The 18564-nt window shown below is 36.7% G+C and overlaps 2 protein-coding genes and 1 long non-coding RNA gene across 3 annotated transcripts; all 3 read right to left on the bottom strand.

Moving 5' to 3' along the window:
- Window positions 1–534: 534 nt before the first annotated feature.
- LOC129363753 (uncharacterized) lies at window positions 535–3285 on the bottom strand. Its single transcript, XM_055036030.1, has 4 exons — window positions 3177–3285; window positions 2732–3067; window positions 2293–2444; window positions 535–690 (listed from the first exon to the last, which is right to left on the bottom strand). Exons 1-4 carry the CDS (start codon window positions 3229–3231, stop codon window positions 601–603), a joined length of 633 nt encoding a protein of 210 aa, XP_054892005.1. The 5' UTR covers window positions 3232–3285; the 3' UTR covers window positions 535–600.
- Window positions 3286–4908: 1623 nt separating this feature from the next.
- On the bottom strand, window positions 4909–7328 carry LOC129363751 (uncharacterized). The gene is made up of 4 exons (XM_055036029.1): window positions 7195–7328; window positions 6703–7074; window positions 6249–6385; window positions 4909–5683 (listed from the first exon to the last, which is right to left on the bottom strand). The coding sequence occupies exons 1-4, from the start codon at window positions 7247–7249 to the stop codon at window positions 5516–5518; spliced, it is 732 nt and encodes a 243-aa protein (XP_054892004.1). The 5' UTR covers window positions 7250–7328; the 3' UTR covers window positions 4909–5515.
- A 3000-nt stretch (window positions 7329–10328) lies between these two features.
- On the bottom strand, window positions 10329–12753 carry LOC129363755 (uncharacterized). Its single transcript, XR_008606345.1, has 3 exons — window positions 12443–12753; window positions 11985–12130; window positions 10329–11632 (listed from the first exon to the last, which is right to left on the bottom strand). It is a non-coding gene; the product is annotated as an uncharacterized LOC129363755 (long non-coding RNA).
- Between the last annotated feature and the right edge of the window lie 5811 nt (window positions 12754–18564).

The raw sequence follows: 18564 nt of genomic DNA, 5'->3' as shown, positions 1-18564 counted from the left end.
TGGCTTTACTCATATAAATCATATCTTCGCTGAAATGCATGACATTGGTCACTGAGAAACAGTGAACTGAAGCCTTCTTTTATAAAATATGCAAGACATCGATGTGTTTCATTCATGCTAGATGCTTCATGATTGTTACTAAAAACACCTCAGAAAATCTGGGAACAGAAAAAAAAGATTTTTTTAAAGAATTGTTTAAAACTTCTCAAACTTTCAATTTGCCAGATTAATTTTATTTGCTCTCTAAGTATCAGACTGGGTGTTTTATTCTGTTCCAGCTCTACATTTAAAAAAGAAAAGATAAAATATTAGTAAAACTCTGCACTAAATTACAAAAAAAAAGATACATTTTTAAACATCTATGCTACACATAATACTTGTTTTTCAGCTTAAAATAAAGTAATAGAAACATTTACAACTGTACATTGTTTGATCGAGTCTGTCCACTCTCTTCCTTTTCTTTGTGGACATTGTCTTGTAAACATAGGCTTGCCTTTTGAAAGAGTGCATCTGTTGAGGAAGTGCATCGCATGATTCTCTTGTCTCTGTGGTCCACGGTTTCGTGAGTTTTGTGCATGTCAGCGTCCTGCAAGCACATCCTCAGCGCCTCAGTGTTCCTCGCATGTCCTCATAAACATCATTGCCAGTAGCAACACGCCTCGGTTTCATTGCATTGTCTGAGCTCTTGGTCTGGTCACAAAAAGATCGTCAACAAGTTAGACTGGTTTAAAATGGAGGAAATGAATTTGAAACCAAATATAACAACTTTTAAAAAATCTATAAAATAGATGTTTTGCAATAGTTTGAGTGACAACATTTTTTAAGCAAGTTGTTCTGTTGGTCCTGGATGAGAAGCACCATCTTTGTGCTTTGCAACGCATCGGCAACACAAATAACACAAGTCAAAATGATCAGGACAAATCTAGAAGCATTTCTGAATGAAATGTTTAAAATGTGTTATCTGGAATAATAATCTGTGACATGTAAACAGCTGGAAAATAACTAATTAGATTTGATATAGTTTCATAAAATGCATATTTAGCACAATTCTTGTTAGATTGTTTTCTACTGCTGCCTCAAACTACAGGTTAAACACTGTTCCAAAATAGCAAACATCAAAGGTATGTGTTGAGGCCCCCGTTGTTTCCGTGTCATACGCTACCTCTTTGTTCATTCTGACATTTCTTATCAGTGCAATGCAATGCAGTGGCTGTGCAATTATACACTTCCTCCAAGTTTCACAAGGTTTCAAGTTTGCAGATGTTGCATCAGTGTTTAGACAAAATAAAAAGTTTGGTGGCTAAAACCTTCTTCCCGTGAATTAATGAGATGCTAAAAGGATTTTCTTTGCTTTTGAGAAAATATGCCCTCAGTCTACTCTGACGAACTTTGAGATACATTTTGAACGAGGTTTTATGTTACAATTCATGACAAATCCCTGCTTTTGTTTATGTTTCATAAAACATTGCACAGTTGAGTTCCGTCGTGTAAGCTGGGTTTTCTTTTACACACTTTTATTTCCTCCAGGCTTTATTATTGTAATTTTCTACATAAACCAAAAAAGCATGAACCATCTGCAAATGGTTACAAACACATTCATTAGTTTACTGACTAGGTCAAATTTTTGTACATGACACAACTTCTTGTTTGGCTTCAATGGTTTCCTGTCTACAGCGATATTGAATAAGACCATTTGAATTTGCAGAGGTCCTCACAGACCAGTATCTCCTCACCATTTGTCCCTCGTCGGTGTCTGAGGTTCTGGTGGCTGTGCTACATTCAGGGCTTAAAACAAAACGTGACGGAGCATTTTTAACTCTTGTTGTAAAACTCTGAAACTGCTTTCCGATAAGTTTGAATACTATGAATTGAATTTTTAGCTGTCTTCTGGAAGTACTATTTTAACTATTTACTACTAAATGTACTATTTAAATGAAATGTGTTTTATATTTTTTTGTTTTTCACTTGATTTATTCATGTCTTTAAAAGTGCTACACACGTCTTTTTTTTATTTTTACTTTTGCTTTTGATGTTTCGATTTTGTTAATTGTCTTTGAAAGACCTGTGAAGATGTTCGGTGTTATAAGCGCCAGGCTTCCTGTTCACGGAGTTCGGAACCTCGTTGTGCTGTTAAGTTTGAGGTTCAGGTTCTTGTTGACTTTTCATAAGTTTCACAAAAGAATATGAGTCACACTTTCAGTCCGGAAGGCTTTCTGATTCTGAGACACCCGCAGAGACACAAACAGTGAACTTACGAAACTCAACAAAGACAAAAACAGCACAAATTCATACCTTGTGTGTGATAAACAGGACAAAGCCCAGCATCATGATGAGCAGGACACCAACAGCGATGACAATCGCCACCAGCACCATGTTCGTATCTAGTCTTTCACATTTTTGCTGAGGAACATTTGATGGTGATGTTGTCGGTTCTTTTCTATTTTCTTCAAATCAAAACCATATATCATTATTTATGCTCCACAGAAGAGTTTCTAGGAAAGCATTTTTGCATGAAATAATATTATCTCATTGTTTTTGTCTCAAAACTTTAATAGAAAACACCCAAAACTAAGCAGTAATGTGATTTCTGTCACAATCTTTACTTGCTAATTTTGTGTTAATCTAATTTATCTGAGTAGGAAAGCCTTTCTAATTAAAAAGCCTTTAACGGCAGGTAGTTTCATTTGTTTTATTAGCAAGAAGCAACATCTAGGACAAAATAAATACTCACCAGTCACCACCAGCAGCACAGATCCTTTGCCTTTTGTGGTGCTGATACAGAACGATTGTTCAATGTCTCCTGTTTTTGAATAAGTACAAGAATATGGTCCTGTGTCACTTTCACGCAAGTTTTTAATGAGAATATCATACTTGGGGAACGTTCCATGTGTCTGAACTCGGTCTTTCATTTCTTCAAGAATGATTTCTTTTTTTGAGCCTCCATCTATTACAACAATCTCGGTCTCATTGAGACCCATTTTTAAGCTCAGTTGTTCTTGATCAGAATCAATTCTGCACTGGATTGTAATGGATTGCCCAACTTCTCTCCACTGCACTCCTGTCATCTCTACACAAAAGAAGAAAAAAAAAATCAGGAAAAGCCTGTTTTAATACCCCCATCACATTGTCTTAAACATGCATGCTAATGTTTATAATTTAATTTGACTGAGTCTTACCTGCTGTGTAGCAGAGGCAAAGGATGGTGGAGAGTTTCACCCAGACAGCAGACATGCTGAAAGTTGACACTCACAAAGTTCAGCCCAGTTCTGATGCCGCAGTCAGAAACATTTTCAGTCATAGTCAAACTTGACAGCTCACAAGATCACATGACCTTGTGATCTTGTGAGATCACAAGATCTTTGATGTGGGCGAGAAGCTGTCAGCATATTCAGTTTAGACTTTAGACTTTAGACTCCTTTATTGTCCATTAAACTTACATAAAATGGAAATTTATCTTTGGTAATAGCACAAAAACACACAACACAACACACGTCATAGTCACCACAAACTGTATGTATAATGAATAAACAAAATCTGTAAAATAAAATTAAGTCATATTACTCTACTCATGTCATTCAGTTAAATATTAAAAAAACATTTAAAATTTACCATATTACTGCTAAGAAGAGCACACAGAGCTTCTACATTGAGTCACAATGCACTATGTTACTGTGTGAAATTAAAAATACCAAGCAGATTACTAGCAGACTTAGAGAACCCCTGAGTCTCCTCAGGAGAGCCAGGCGCTGTCTACCTTTGCAACCCAATCTTATTTGTCTTTGATAGCACATATAAATAGAAACTACATTTGGCAAGCAGCTGGTACAGGAAGTGAAGAGTTTTTTTCAACTTCTTTCAAAAGTGGGTTTAAGACACTTAGTGGTGGAGCTGCAGTGTGAAGAGAAATAACAGAGCAAAGCTGGTATATGTTTAGTTTCTTGATGCTTCTGGTCCTAAAATCACGGAAAAACTTTTGGCATTAATGGGGTTACTTTTCATATTTTGATCCTTTTTCTTTTCATTGCACTGAGGAAACATATTTTCAATCTCAGGCATCTTTATTTTCTCTAATTTTGCAAAATTAGAGAAGACGACAGTGTGATTTAAAACATTTTGTCTGGCTTTTTTTTAAAAGATGGTTTATTTTCCAATGAAATCATTCTGAAAAGTGTCATATTTGTCACATTTGTCCTTTCATAAGTAAATTGGCATAAAATAGATAGACCTGTTTTTCAACTTCACAATTGTGCAATTTGTCGTGTTTTTCTATCACACAAAACAGAAAACAGTGACATTAAAGTTTGTGCTTAAAGAAATGACAAAATGAAAAAGAATTCAAGTGAATACATTTTTTGCAAGGAATTATAAATATACTGCTTTGATTATTTCTTGTTAATATATTTGAAAATTACCTGAGCTATGTTCAGAAAAAAAGAGTAGAAAAGAGAAGTGTTGCAACAAAATTAGTTGCAGCAAAATCAGTGCAACTGAATCAGCAACAAAATCATTAAGCTGTTGCTCTCATGGTTTGGCAAGACGTCTTGCAGGTTTGTTTCAAAAGCAGGCTTCCTCAATCCATTCTAACAAAAAGCCCAAATTTGCAACAAGAGGTTTCCCTATTCTCTCTGGACAGTTGCAGCTCATCAACCTGTTGGAGGCTGTTTTTCTTTTTGCCTGGCCAGTTAGTTTAGGGTTAGTAGGGTTGTTGCTGGACCCTATGCTGAACATTTTGAGATAACTTGAAAAAGGCTCTGAAAGATGCTCACAATTTGTGAATGTACCATTTTTGTTCCAAACTGTAAACAGAAGTTCTTTGATCTTTCTTTTTTATATTATCTTTTTTTTTTCTTGCCAGTCTTCCAGAAAGACCACATGGACATTTTCTTTTTTTATTTTTTTTTTATTTTTTTTTACTATTTAGGTGAATTCTGAAGCAGCAAGACATTTTCGGTTTATTTTTCATTTCTATAATGAAAAATTCTTACTGGTTTTTTTATCGCATAAAAATGAAATCAGCGGCATTAAAGTAGGTTTGAGCTTGAAATGGATGCAGGATGTTTCGCTGTGGCGCTCCCTAAAGGAAAAACCCGGAACAGTTTAAAAAGAAAAAGAAGAGAACACTGCCCTCTTTTGACCAAGGGATACATCATGCAAGAAAAATACAAAAACATTTGCTTTGTTTTCCTCCTAAGTCCTTACTTATTGTTTCCACCTTCATTTTTTCCTTCCTGATTGACAGTCTTGATACTAATTTCGTCAGATGTTTTTTTTCTGCATTAGTAGTTTGTAATATGTTGTCTAAAATGATCATTTTACATATCTATTCAAGGAAAACCTTCTTAAAACTGAAAATGAAGTGGTAAGGAACACACAAAGACAAAACAATACAGGTGTAAATGCTAGTCATGATAATGATTTTTTTCCCCTCATCTTTAACTGTACAACAACAGTTCACACTTTGCACACATGCAAAAGTGCGGTTTAGAAAACTGAGTGGTCTGACAAGCGATGTAGCTTAACACGCATCACTTTTGACACCGTGGTCCAGGATGTTGAGTGATTCAGTCGGGTTTGCAATCTGCAGCCTCTCAGTCTCGTCCTCAACATGCTCTTCATCCACACAAGGACGGACGGTCTCAGCATCGACACAAGTCTGCTCAGCTGTGATGTGTAAGGTCTTGCTCTGTTAGAAAGATTACCGTGTCAGAAGGGAGTTCATCAATAAATGTTTAACACAGAATGAAAATGTTCTTAAATCCTTCAGAAATAGAAATGTGTAGGTTAAATTGGTGGAAATGTAAAGTTTGCACCAGGGGATGTTATTTCTGGTTAACCACTCTGAGTTGCGGTTTTGCTCATCAGGCAGGATGAACTACAGAAACACCAATTTTGTGCATTGCAACAGTTTAACGCCACAAAAGCAACAAAAGCAAAACAGCAGGAGACAGTTGTAAACAATTCTAAATTCAAAGTACAAAATCGAAATAATTAAGAGTAACTGGAGCATCCAAATTTATGAAACTCATTGAACTGGTCATTTCTCATTCCTGCTCGTGGATTCTTACTTATATGCAAATATCTTTTAAAGAAATAGACGTGTAGAATTCTGATAAATCTTTTTTAAAAGCAATTTAATATTGCACCTGCACAATATGAGAATTGCACTGTAATAAGAACAGATGTTGAAGGCGATGTTCACACACACAGACAGACACATAAAGTTACAATAAAAAAAAAAACTTAAGTACCCTGCGCTTGATCCAAATGATGAAGATCAATATGATGCCAAGGAAGAGGACTGCAGCAGGGACAGCATACACCAAGGGCATGTTCTTGGGTGGTTCACCAGACCCCTGCACTGCTTCTGCTCTAGCAGAACTGCTTTCTTAACATTTAGACAGAGAGGTTACAAATCTGCTCTTAGCATGAAGTTAAAAATAAATGCATATATCTTGGTTTGGATTCAGAAAAGACAGATAACTCTGAAGTATTACTTTCTGCTTTCAGTTTAAAGTAGAAAACTGCATGAGATGTAAACATTTTTTTCCATATTGTAATAGCATATTTACATCACTGCCTCATCAGATTCAACGTTGGAGTTCCTCCTTGCTACAGTGCATGCATGTTCACTTAATCTCATGTTTCATGCAAAAATATTTTTGTGCTAAATGCAGCAGTGGTTTATAAGGAAAATATTCTCACCTTTTACCACGACGATCACAGATCCATCACCTTTTCTCATTTCTTTGCTGCCTGATGTTCCTTTCAAATACAAACACCAATAAGCTCCTGTGTCATCGACACTCAGGTTTTTAAGAAGAAAATCTATGTCTGGGTATGTTCCATTAAACTGAACTCTGTCAGACATATTTTTAACAAAATCTAATTTTTTTCCTGATATTTTCATTACTTTTTTCTGTTCTTTGGTCAATTTTTGTTCGTTAGTTATTTGAGCAATATCCATATCCTCCCAGAGGCCCCTTTTAAAATGCAGAGAATGATCCTTGGTTGTTCTGGATCTACATTGGATTGTGACGGATTCTCCGACTTCTCTCCAAACCACTTCTTTCATCTCTGAATATGAAAACAAAACATTTTATAAGACAGGCCCAAAGCTTCAGCAACATCAGTTAAATTGTTTTTAAGCCAAATAAACATGATGATGGTTTGCCATTACATCCTTCTCAGGCTTACCTGCTGAATAGCACAGACAAAGAATGGCACAGATCTTCATCCAGACTGCAGACATGTCAACATCTGCCTTTGAAAATGCTCTCTCCAGTGATGGCACTGAACATTTGCTATAGTTTTCACCACATTTTGATGATTCACATCTCGCAGGAAGTCGTGACATTATTGCTGGCGTTTGTCACTTCAAGCAAGCAGCAGACTTAAAAGTCACACGTTTCCAAGAACTCATGCTGTGCAAACTAAAATGCAACAAAATAAATGCATGACCACGATGCACTAAGAACACAGAAGAGAAATAAAAACCAGTAAATGTTGGCAATAGCTAAACAGCATATGCAAGATCGGTAAAAATGAAGTTTACGTCAACATGTTTAAAAAGCTAGTCTTCATCAGAGATTTAAACTGTTGCAGCATTTTAAATCTGCAATATTTCAGAGGCAGACTATTCCAGAGTCTGGGACTTGTGACAGAGAAAACTCAGTCATCTTGAGATTTAAGTTTATCCTTTATGAATAACATCAACTTTACCATTTAATGATTTAATAGAAAAAAATTGACATTTTAAACTTGATCCTGCAGGTCAGTGTAGTCCAACACTGGGGTTACATGGTCCTTCTGTTTTGTACCAGTCAGCAGAGAAGCAGCTGCATTTTAGAGCAACAAAGACCTGCTTCAGACAAAAATACAGAGAGGTGCAGTTAGCCATTGCTTGCAAGTTATGAACAAATGAAAAACACCTTGAAAGACATGCGTGGCCTCAGCTAGCTGTCTCAGAACAAGCTGCGCTACTTTACTGCACTCACCTGCTTTTGGAGTAAACAATAAGGCTGCTCTTGCCCGTTTGTCTTGCACCAAACTTTTTGTTTGTTTTTAAAACCCACCAAAAGAAAAACAACCAGCTGACAAGATAAGGAGGACCGACACCAGAGAAGAACAGACTCTGAAGGCCAAAACATGATTCCAGTTGTGATATCATGGTTGATTACGTCAAAGTCTGTCTGCAGGTCCAGCAAGAACGCAACAGAGCTCCTATAATTCAGAGCAAAAGCATATCATAAAAAAAGCTTTGAAACTGAAGTCTAAACCATGATGGGTCCCAGCCTGTAATGATGGAAATATTAATTAATATCTTGATAAAGGGCTCAGAGGTCTCAAAATAACAACAAAAAAACAATCTTGGAAGACAATCTCATGCAGTGAGATCATTTTAAGTGATGAACAATGTCACAAACAAGCTCAAACTTCTCAAATTCTTCTAAAAAATATCCAAAAAAATATAAAACTGCTTTAAAGTTTTTCAAGTTATTATTGAAAATCATGCAGTTTAATGTCTCACTGCACTCTGAAATGGAAGCACTGTAGAAATAAGTAATTGGAGCTAAAAAGGAAATTATGGAATCAATTTGTAGACCAAAATGTATTCACTTTAACGTTTGATTATTCCAAGTAAGCACCTTCAGCAGATGTGGCAGCTGAACACACTTGTGGCATTCTTTCTGCAATAGATATCAAATACTCTTCAGAAAGTTCTTCCCGTATCCTTTGCCAAGGTTCTTATAAACGTGTCGCATTTATAGGTTGCTTTGTTTTCACTCTTCTGACCAGTTCATCCCCAATGGGATTTTAGTCCATGTCTTCAAACTTAACATCTCGAAGTTTTCATCTTGATGATGGATGGACCACTGATCAACTAGACCCATGTCGGAGGATATTTTATGGTGCTGAAGAATGTTGTGGTGGCAGTTTTGGTTCAAGATGCCTCCAACTACGTACAATTCACCAACCTTGGATCCAGCAAAAATTAAAAAAAAATTAAAAAATCCCAGACCATCAGGCTTCCTTCTCCATTCTACACTCTGTGGAACCAAACTACTCGACACAGATCATGCGGGATAAATCAAAGATTTAAAATTTGGATTCATCAGCCCATACTGCCTACTTCTCTTCAATTGTCCAATGACTGTGTTTCATGGCACGGAAAAGCCTTCATCTCTTATTTTGACATCTTAGAAATGACTTTCTCTAAGCAACTCGTGCTGTTAAACCTGCAGCCTGAAATTTGTTGTACTGTGAGCTGCTTGTCACGTAAGCTGCTAACTCTCAGAAATGTGTTTGATTTGTGAATGGATTTTAGTCTGCCAGACCTCTTCCTGTCAGACTTTGTCACAGTTTCTGAGTGCCTTCTGATGGAGGAAAAAAACTACTTGCCAACACCTTTGCTTCAAGTCCAATTTCCCAATTAAAGACTTATACTTTTGATGGTATTTGTGATGGCCTGTCTCTTTTCCATTAAGATTTTATTAAATTTTTTTTACCATCTTTTTAGCGGTACACTGCTTTGTGCAAAGCAGTTATTTGATGTTCATGTGGGCACAGCACAACAGTGCATTCCAGCACTGATTTTATGAAGACAGATTTGGTTGGAAGCATTCCAGAACAATGGGAAGGCCTGTAGGAATGAGTTGCACCAGCTTTCAGTCCTTGATCAACCTCCATTGCTGCAGAACAGAAGTTGTTTACTTCTGAGAGCTCAACATTTTCCTATGCACCATTTCAAACCAACCCGTGAACTCGAACATCTTGAATTGGAATAAAAAAGTTGAAACTCTTAACCGTTGGTGCATGTTGAAGTTCCTACTTGTAACGTTGCAGAATTTTCTGCCTTATTTTTCTTTTAAAGATGGTTTAAGAAGCAATGAAACTTTAAGTCTGCACAAAATAATCCAATCATGACCAGAGAGGATCTGCTATGTGTGTGTGCATCATTTTTGAATGGATATCATACAAAAGATACATTATTAACGTTTTTTCATTCTTCCTATGAGATCATGATTCGTTTTTCTCATTTAATTTTGTTTTTATTCTTTTTGAAGAACGTTAAATGTGTGGAGTCACCAGAAATCAGAAGCTCTGCGCTTTGCTGCATTGATACTGCCCTCTTGTGGCAGCTCAGCAAATCTGCGTCGATATTTAAGGTTTTGACATCCTTCTCAGAAAAAGAAACAAACAAAATACCAAGTCTAAATAGGTCTGCATCATCAAAAGTCATGTTGAAACTGTGAAGTAAGTCATTACAGAAACACAATTCAAACACACTAAATTACATGAAAAACAATCAAAACTTAACATGTGCAAAACATTTATGAATGAAAAGTAAAACAACAGCACAGTTACAAGTGGATCACAGAATAAGTACAGAAAAAAATGATCTACAAATATATACAATTGCTGAACTGTTGTTAAGTGGTGTGATGAGAGAGTCTATATGTAGCTGTGCAGGTGGCAGGATGAGTAAAAAGGTTCAATGTAAAAAATGCAACAGTAAACACAACCCAAATGCAGGAGGCGTACAGGAATTACATATGAGAGTGAAATGACATTTAAGAAAGACAGCAGGATCATGCTGCTGCTGTTGTCTAACTATTTTATTATTGCTTGGATTATTAGATTGAAATGATCATCACTGGAAAAAGAAACAAGTGTATTAATGAGTTCAGCAAAGACAAACCAGAAGAAAGAAAATACGGTGGGGAATTCAGAAGAGCTGAGGAGAGAAAATAAACACCGGAACCAAAGATTACAGCTAAACGCCCAACAAAAGAATGACTGAAAGTACAAGGAAGTGACAAAACTCAGAAGCCAGTTATGCAATAGAAACAGAACATGAAGCAAACAAAAAAACAAACTTTTGATAGGAACTAAGACCCACAAAGAAAAGGAAAGAGGCTAAGTATTGCAACGCTCAACAGCACTTAAACAAGTGGAAGACTTAGAGGTTTTGATAGGGGCAGAATGGGTAACCACCCAGGGTGGCATCTTGCAGGGATCAGCATGATACAGACATAAGTGTATGATTCAGTTCTTTCATAGTCTTTTTGTTCCCTGTCCAAATGTCAGGGGGAAATAATGTGGATAATCTCTTTATTGCAACCAAAACAGATCAAAAGAATATTATGTTGTGCTTGAGTTAAATTTTTTTGTTTGTGTAAATATTATGTTCTCTTGTGGGTTATTTGTATTCGAAAGTCTGGCAATTCTGTTCATTTTTCTGTTTATTATTATTTTTAAGGTGCTTGGTTTCTTCTTTTTGTTTTGTGTTCCTTGCATATTTGTAATTCATCCCTTTAGATAATTATCAGATGTTGCTCTTTGGTTTTCAGATCCTTTTACTCTCAATCTCTGTGTTTCCCCTGATTGGTCTCTCTTGTTATTGTGTCACTTTACACGCCCTTATTTATATTTTGCATTTTAGTTCTGTTTCTATGTCTAATTTCCATTTGGCTCCATCAGCTGTTTCTCAATTCTTTTGTTCATTGTTCGTTTTTGTCCATACTTGATGTCCTGTGTTTTATGTCTCCATACACACTTGCATGTTTTTCCTCATTCTTTTTTTCATTAAAATCATCACAACACATCATTGAAGCGGTTGTTTGTTGTGACTCTGCAAAACCAAAAAACAAAAAAAGAGACAAAAATAAAATGCAGGAATGTGAGGTAGAGCAGGGATCCTGCTGCCACCTGCTGACTGTAGGATGTAATTGTGGATAAAGAATGAGAAACTATTTTTAAAGAACCATAATGATGACTAAGGAATGACATGTCAAAATAATCACAGTTTTCACTGATGTATTAGGATGATGTGAATTAGAGCTCTCTAATTAAAAGCATTTGCAGAATTTAAGGAATGACCCATCTGACTCTGACTGTGTTTAATTACATTTGGGACATCCCCGCAGAGAGACGCAACCAAAGGCACATTCTCTCAAAAAAGAAAAGATGAAACATGAACGTACCTTGTGCATGATCAAAATGCTAAAACCAAGCATGAGGCCAATCAGAACAATGACGATGATGTGAACATAAACCACAACCAAAGTCAGACTTGATGCATCACATTTCCCCTCTCCCGTAATGGTTGTTGTTGATTCACGAGTATTTCCTTAAAATTACAAACATAATGTTATTATTTTTAATGCAGGAAGTTGATTGTTTATTTTTAAAAAATCTTCTCATTTAAAATGTTTTACATGTCAAGTTGATTGCTTAAGTGTAGGAATCTATTATTTAAGTTAAACTGACTATGCAATATTTTAATTCAGTCAGATCATTATTTGAAACTTTAATATATACATCCTGTGTTTATTGGTGTATCCTGCTGTACATTACAGAAATCTGTGCACAAAGCAACATATTAACAACATATCAACATATTAGTTGAGTTAAAATTCAGTTGGTAGAACAACGTACTTACCAGTCACCATTAGAAGAACAGATCCATTACCTTTTGTGTCCAGTTGATCGTAATTGTCATCTAGTTTTGAATACACACACCAGTATGGCCCTGAGTCACTTACGTTCAAGTTTTCAATTACAATATCTACACTTGGGAATGTTCCATTTGTTTGAACTCTTCCTGCGATTGCTTTATGAAAATATGTTTTTCTGTTGATAACGGCAACCTCAGTCTCCTCGAAAAGACCCGTTTTCAATACCAGAAAATCTTGATCAGTATTAATTCTGCACCGGATCCTAACTGCTTGTCCGGACTCTCTCCAAATCACTTCTTTTGTTTCTAGGCAAAAGAACATAAAAGACAGAGAACATCACACATGATCATCAAATAGCAACAACTGCAAAAACAAATTGCTAAACAATTAGAATTGCTTTGAAACATAATGGTGCATCATTTTGTTTCAGCCGTACCTGTTGTGCACTAGAGACACAGGAAGTCCTCCAGCCAGAGAGAATACATGCTGACCATTACTGTTGACGTGGTTTAACCCAATTCTCATACCACGGTCTGAATGTGGTTTTTGTTTTTAACCACTAAACATGACAGCTAACTGGTGCACAATCTCCTGTCTTTGGCCACATATAATGGTGAACTGGGCTTTTCACAGTGAAGCTTTCTGCACCCAGTGTGAGAAAGTTTACCTCATGCAAATGCTGCCTTTGTGAGCTCTAACCCTTAAATTCTCATAATATATGTCTGTAGCAAAATTACAATTTTGTCATAATATGTCATGGCAAGCATGTCTTTTCATCTCTACAGAAGGAGGAGTAAGTTGACTACCTCTTTTAGTTATCTATCCAACATATGAGTGTAGTTCTTGGTGTTTTTATAAAATTGCACCCAATACAATGGTTTTATTTTTCAAAATTAAATCATCTGATCAGTTTTTGCATATATTTTATGTTAAAAACAAATCTGCTCCGAAGGGTTGACCACAGAGTTAGCAGCCAGATCAGACACAAACCGAGCACAACTGCACAGTCAGTCAATCTGGTGTTTCTATTCCAAAATTTCACCCAAACCACTTTGAGATTCTTTTATTTAAAACGAAATCATCAAGGAATCAAAGTTTTGCTCAGCATCTACCTTGTCGCCCTTTTTAAATGCCCACTTTTGCAGTGGCAGGTAACTGCGGTGTCTTTCTAAGGCTGTCGAACAAAGCAAGTTACGTCCAGCAGAGCATAATAACTGAGCTAAGATGCTGATGGTTTAATTCAAAAAAAGACTCACCTGTCACAAAGAGCAGCACAGATCCGTCACCTTTTGTTATTTGTTGATTAAATGTTTCGCTCATTCTTGAATATTCACACCGGTATGATCCTGCGTCATTTCCATTCAAGTTTTTAATGATGATGTCCATATTGGGAAATGCTCCATAAATCTGAACTCTTTCTGTCAGTTCTTGAAGAACAACTCTTCTTTCTGTGGCTTTGTCTATACCAACAATGTCATTTTCCTCATTGGCAGTCTCCTTTTTTAAATTCAGAGAATCTTGATCAGACTCAATTCTGCATTGGATGGTAAGGGATTGTCCAACGTTTTTCCAAACCACTCCTTTCATCTCTACAAAGCAAAACCAAAGATATTGATTCACATCCTATTTATTCCGTCACATACCTATATCAAACACTTTACAAATATTGTCAAAATATCCCAGTAAGTTTTAAACTGTCATTGTTCGTTTTCATGTCTCTCTTAGCTTTACCTGCTGCGCAACAGAGACAGAGGATGGTGACAGTCCTCATCCAGGCATCAGACATCGTGACAACTGCTGCTCACAAAGTCGTCTCAAATTCTTGTGCTCAAATCAGGAAACGTTTCGAATTTAACCACAGCTTCAAACAGGAACTCAAGGTTGCTCGTATTTTTGGCAACACAAATACAAAACTCTGTGAAAGTACTTTCTCTCTTACAGATCTCTTTTTCCTTCAGACACCTAAATGAAACTTTGTTTTCAGATCAAAGTCATTGTATTATAAGTCTAAATTCGGCTAAGAAGGTTTTTCAAAGTATGGTTTCATTTACTTAGGGGGGAAAAAAGCAAAATAATAAAAAGTGAACAGCCCCTTTATTAAATTATAAGTTAATTGTGAGTGCCCACATTCTTTTGGAAGCTGACAAAAGTTTACAAACCACATTTACAACGTGTTCCACATTATTATACAAATTGAATATAAAGGGTCATAAAAAATTTGAGAAAATATCACTTGCATAATAACAGTGTAAGCCTGATTTCTTCCTGACTTGCAGAACCAAAACAAAATCATAGGACATTTAAAAAAGAATTAAGTAGGGTTCATCACATCTGAAAAAGCAACACATTAAGAAAATCAATAACAAATAAAAATCAGACATTGACTTCAATTACTCTGTAAAGGGTCACAAAGCCATTTCTAAGGCTTTGGGGCTCTAGTGAGTCCCAGAGAAAGTCATTATCCACAAATGGATAAAGCATTGCTGAAGCTTCAAGGGAGTGGCGAGCCACTTACAATGACTTCAAAAGAGCATTGCTGACTCATTTAAGAGGTCACAAAAGAACCCACAATAGCAGCTAAATTTCTCCAGACCTCACTTGCTTTAAATAAGGTCAGTGTTCAAGATTCAACAATGAGAAAAACACTGGATGAAGAGGGTATTCATGTGGTGTTTGACAGTGTAAAAGTGTAAACCAACAATGACTGAAAAGAACACAAAGAAATGTCCAATTTTCCAAAGAAAGAAACAAAACATTGATGATCTCAAAGACTTTTAGACTTAATTACTTCGAAAGTTTTGAAGTGGCTAAATCAAAGTCCGGACACAAAACCCAGCTGAGTTGCTGCAACATGAAGTTTAAACCAGCAGATCTGTTCAACTCCATGTCTGAAAGGTGTAAAGCTAAAATTCCTCCATGATAATGTACAAGACTTATTTTCAATTCTCAGAAAACGCTTGAGTTGTCTCTTGGATGTTTGCTTTTTACTTTTAGTTGACTAAAAATTTGTTGAAGAAGTGCTACTTTTGCTCGATTTCAGTGTTTGGATACTCGACCATCCAACCAAAGGTGTGATGCAGAGAAGCTTTGATGCTGCTTTGCCGCGTTTGAACCGCTCTCCTGCTGGAGCAGAAAAGAAAATGGTTTCACACCCAAAGGTCACCCCTTCTACACTGACCTCTCATTGACTCATTCATTTTGTAGATTCACAAAGTCAAAGCAAATTGAAAATTTTTTTTTTTTTGTACTGTCACTGAAAGTAGTGATATCATTTTTAAAATCATCTTCTTGTCTGACATTACAATTTGAAGCATGTACTCACACACATGCATTTCACATAACTACGTAAAATGCAGACCAACATAAAGCTAAAATTCTGCTAAAGAATATATTGTATAAATTTACCATAACAAATAAAATAAATAAAATAGCTGCAGAAAAAATTTCTAATGCTAAGCTCTTTAGAATAAACCAAATTTCTGGCCTGGGACAATACCAAAAATAACATGAAGCATTACCCACAACAAATATACAGGAAAAATAAAAGATAATGTAATGTTAATATTGTTTTATGAAGTTCAGTATGGTGATGATGATCAGATCATTTTTTTCACTTCCTCACAGATAATCTGAGCGTACACAGGTGAGAAACAAATACAGAATCACATTTATGTGCTTAATGCTGTGAAACCTAATTCATACAGAGTAATACGCAACATGAACAAAGTATTTTAATGGTACACAATTTCATGAAGACAAAAGTTTCTGGGGTTCCCGTGGTCCTAAGGCAACTACAAAATAAATCAGTCAATAACTGTAGCATGTGTCTTGTTTGGTCTCATTTCCTCAAGAGGAAAAGCAGAAACAAAAGGTCCCAGTTTATCTCATCATTCTTTTCACCACTAGTGTCCTTCCTCCAATCTCTTCTACTTTAGGAGGTGGAATATAAGCCACAGGGGACGTAAAACAACGTCCCTCTGCTGCTGCAGAAACAGTCCCGTCCATTTACCAGCCGGTGTTTTCTGTTTTATGTCCCGATGTGGGAGGCAGTACAGTTCTGAGTCTGCCAGGCCAGGATGACTCCTGGCTTGCTCACAGAGAGGCCAGGAAATCAACAAAGAACAGGACAAGAATGATCAATCTCACTGCTTGTGTTTTTATAACCAACAGTTATTCTGCAGGCGTCTGAATAAACCTCCTCTTCTGAATAGTTGCAGAGTCAGTGCACATGACTAAATGGTGGTATCGATTAACAGACTGTTTGCACATCACTCAGAGATGACTCACCTCATTTCCCCACTCGACTTCCAGAGCTCACGCCTCCTCTTCCTCCTCGGAGACCTCCGGTTGGCCTCATCTGGACTACACATGGACTAATGGAACCGTCGATCAATTAAATAGCAAACGAGCGAGGCTGCATAAACACATGTCACACACACACACACTCGGGTTGTGCCGGGCCGGGGCGGGGGGGGGGGGGGGGGGGGGGAATGGTAATCTCCCATCTTTGCGGAAAGATTAGTCGGATAATCAAAGCGGATAGACAACAGAGTCTGGTCCAAACTGATTAGCTGCTGGCCAGAACAAAAGAGCAAAGCTTAACGTTACAGTGCATTCGGAAAGTATTTACACCCATTTTGGAAGGCACAAGCGTAACTATAAATTAGATTTAATTTAGGGATCACAAAGTAGAAGGGGTCTGAATTAAAATTCACAACAAACATTTGTTTTTTTTTCTGTCTCACTTTACAAGTATGTACTATTTTGCTTTCGTCATTAAGATAAAATCCCAATAAAATGCAGTTTGACATTATTAGCTGATGTAATGTGAACATGTTAAGACTGTTTTTGCAAATAAACGTTTCTTAAACTAAAATAAGCACAAAAAAATTACTTTAAGAGCTTTCAACGTAAAATACATGCAAAATGTTCATAGTATGTATAACTTTGCATATTACTGAATTTTAATTTGCCATCTAAATAGTAAAAATGAACAAAACAACAACAACAAAAAAACCTCAGTAAATCTCAAGTCTCTTTAGTTTATTATTTGTTTTGGTCATATGTGCATCAGAAGGCTGAAGCAGCAGCAGATATTTAGACCAACTCTTCAGGTTGCAGGACTTTCCCTGTTGACACAACGCTCGCTGCAAACAAGCTTTCATTGAGTGCAATAAAACATCCTGGCCTTTCTCCAGGGCAGGAAGTTCTTTTCCTGATCTGAGTGACCCCTGCGTGCCTTTTCTGGCAAAAAAAAAAAAAAAAAAAAAAATGGCTGAAACACACTGCTGTTGCACAGCACTGAGCAGCTCAAGGTTTGGGCCTGAAGGAGTTGCTGTAGCTGACGAGTAGGTAAGACGCAAAGCAAATGTTGTGGTAGAAACCATGTAATTTAGTCGCTGCCTCGTAAGTATATTTAAAAGCCTGGAATATTTTTCTTGCTTTGTCATTAGCCACAAACCCCAATGTCTTTTAGTGGGATTGTCCTCATGCTGCCCAATCCAGGAAAAGGAGCTTATTTTCAAGTCAGGTTGAGCAGAATGCGTTTGTGAACATTCATTTTTAAGCTATTCCAGATTGTGAATTGAATTTTAGTCTGAACTTTGACAGGACCATTCTAAAACTCTTAGTCTCAACTCTCTTTTGAGCCTCTAATTGGCTCAAAAGAGAGTTCAGCTTGCTGTGCTGAGAATGCCCATGACTGGGGATTATGTGTCCAGGCTTTCCCACCTCACGGACCAAAATGAACAACAAAAAGTTCTTATTGAAACAGTATCTGTTTTTACTCATTGAATGTGTCCCCCACATGGCTTATCTGAAAGTTTAAACAAAACTCTCCCATAATGACCATCTGTTTGGACTGCACAAGTACATTTTCTTGCCAACATATTCTTTCTCCTGAACTGTAGATCACTGCATCTTCTTTAAATGCCTCAGCTTTTACTTCCACCATGTCTCCACTCAAGTTTGATGTTTTAAGGACGTGAACATAAGGGCAAATGGGTCCTTAAGAAGCGAGATGCTGCGTCCATTTTTCTAAAGAGGGTTTTAAGATCTTCAGGTCTGCAGTTAAGCTCCATCATGAGTAATCTGAAGAGGATTTCCC

The sequence above is a fragment of the Poeciliopsis prolifica genome, unplaced genomic scaffold, assembly GCF_027474105.1.
Source record: "Poeciliopsis prolifica strain line A6 unplaced genomic scaffold, Auburn_PproV2 SCAFFOLD010, whole genome shotgun sequence".
NCBI lineage: Eukaryota > Metazoa > Chordata > Actinopteri > Cyprinodontiformes > Poeciliidae > Poeciliopsis > Poeciliopsis prolifica.
This window is presented reverse-complemented; position numbering and strand designations above follow the sequence as displayed.

What these genes read in the sequence shown, in the direction of transcription:
- LOC129363753 (XM_055036030.1), bottom strand. Translation starts at nt 3,231, where the DNA reads ATGTCTGCTGTCTGGGTGAAACTCTCCACCATCCTTTGCCTCTGCTAC. An exon ending in TGTGCTGCTGGTGGTGACTG is followed by an intron (nt 2,445 to 2,731) that starts GTGAGTATTTAT and finishes TTTGATTTGAAG; the next exon opens with AAAATAGAAAAGAACCGACA. An exon ending in TCCTGTTTATCACACACAAG is followed by an intron (nt 691 to 2,292) that starts GTATGAATTTGT and finishes TTTTGTGACCAG; the next exon opens with ACCAAGAGCTCAGACAATGC.
- LOC129363751 (XM_055036029.1), bottom strand. Translation starts at nt 7,249, where the DNA reads ATGTCTGCAGTCTGGATGAAGATCTGTGCCATTCTTTGTCTGTGCTAT. An exon ending in TGTGATCGTCGTGGTAAAAG is followed by an intron (nt 6,386 to 6,702) that starts GTGAGAATATTT and finishes CTAAATGTTAAG; the next exon opens with AAAGCAGTTCTGCTAGAGCA. An exon ending in TCATTTGGATCAAGCGCAGG is followed by an intron (nt 5,684 to 6,248) that starts GTACTTAAGTTT and finishes TCTTTCTAACAG; the next exon opens with AGCAAGACCTTACACATCAC.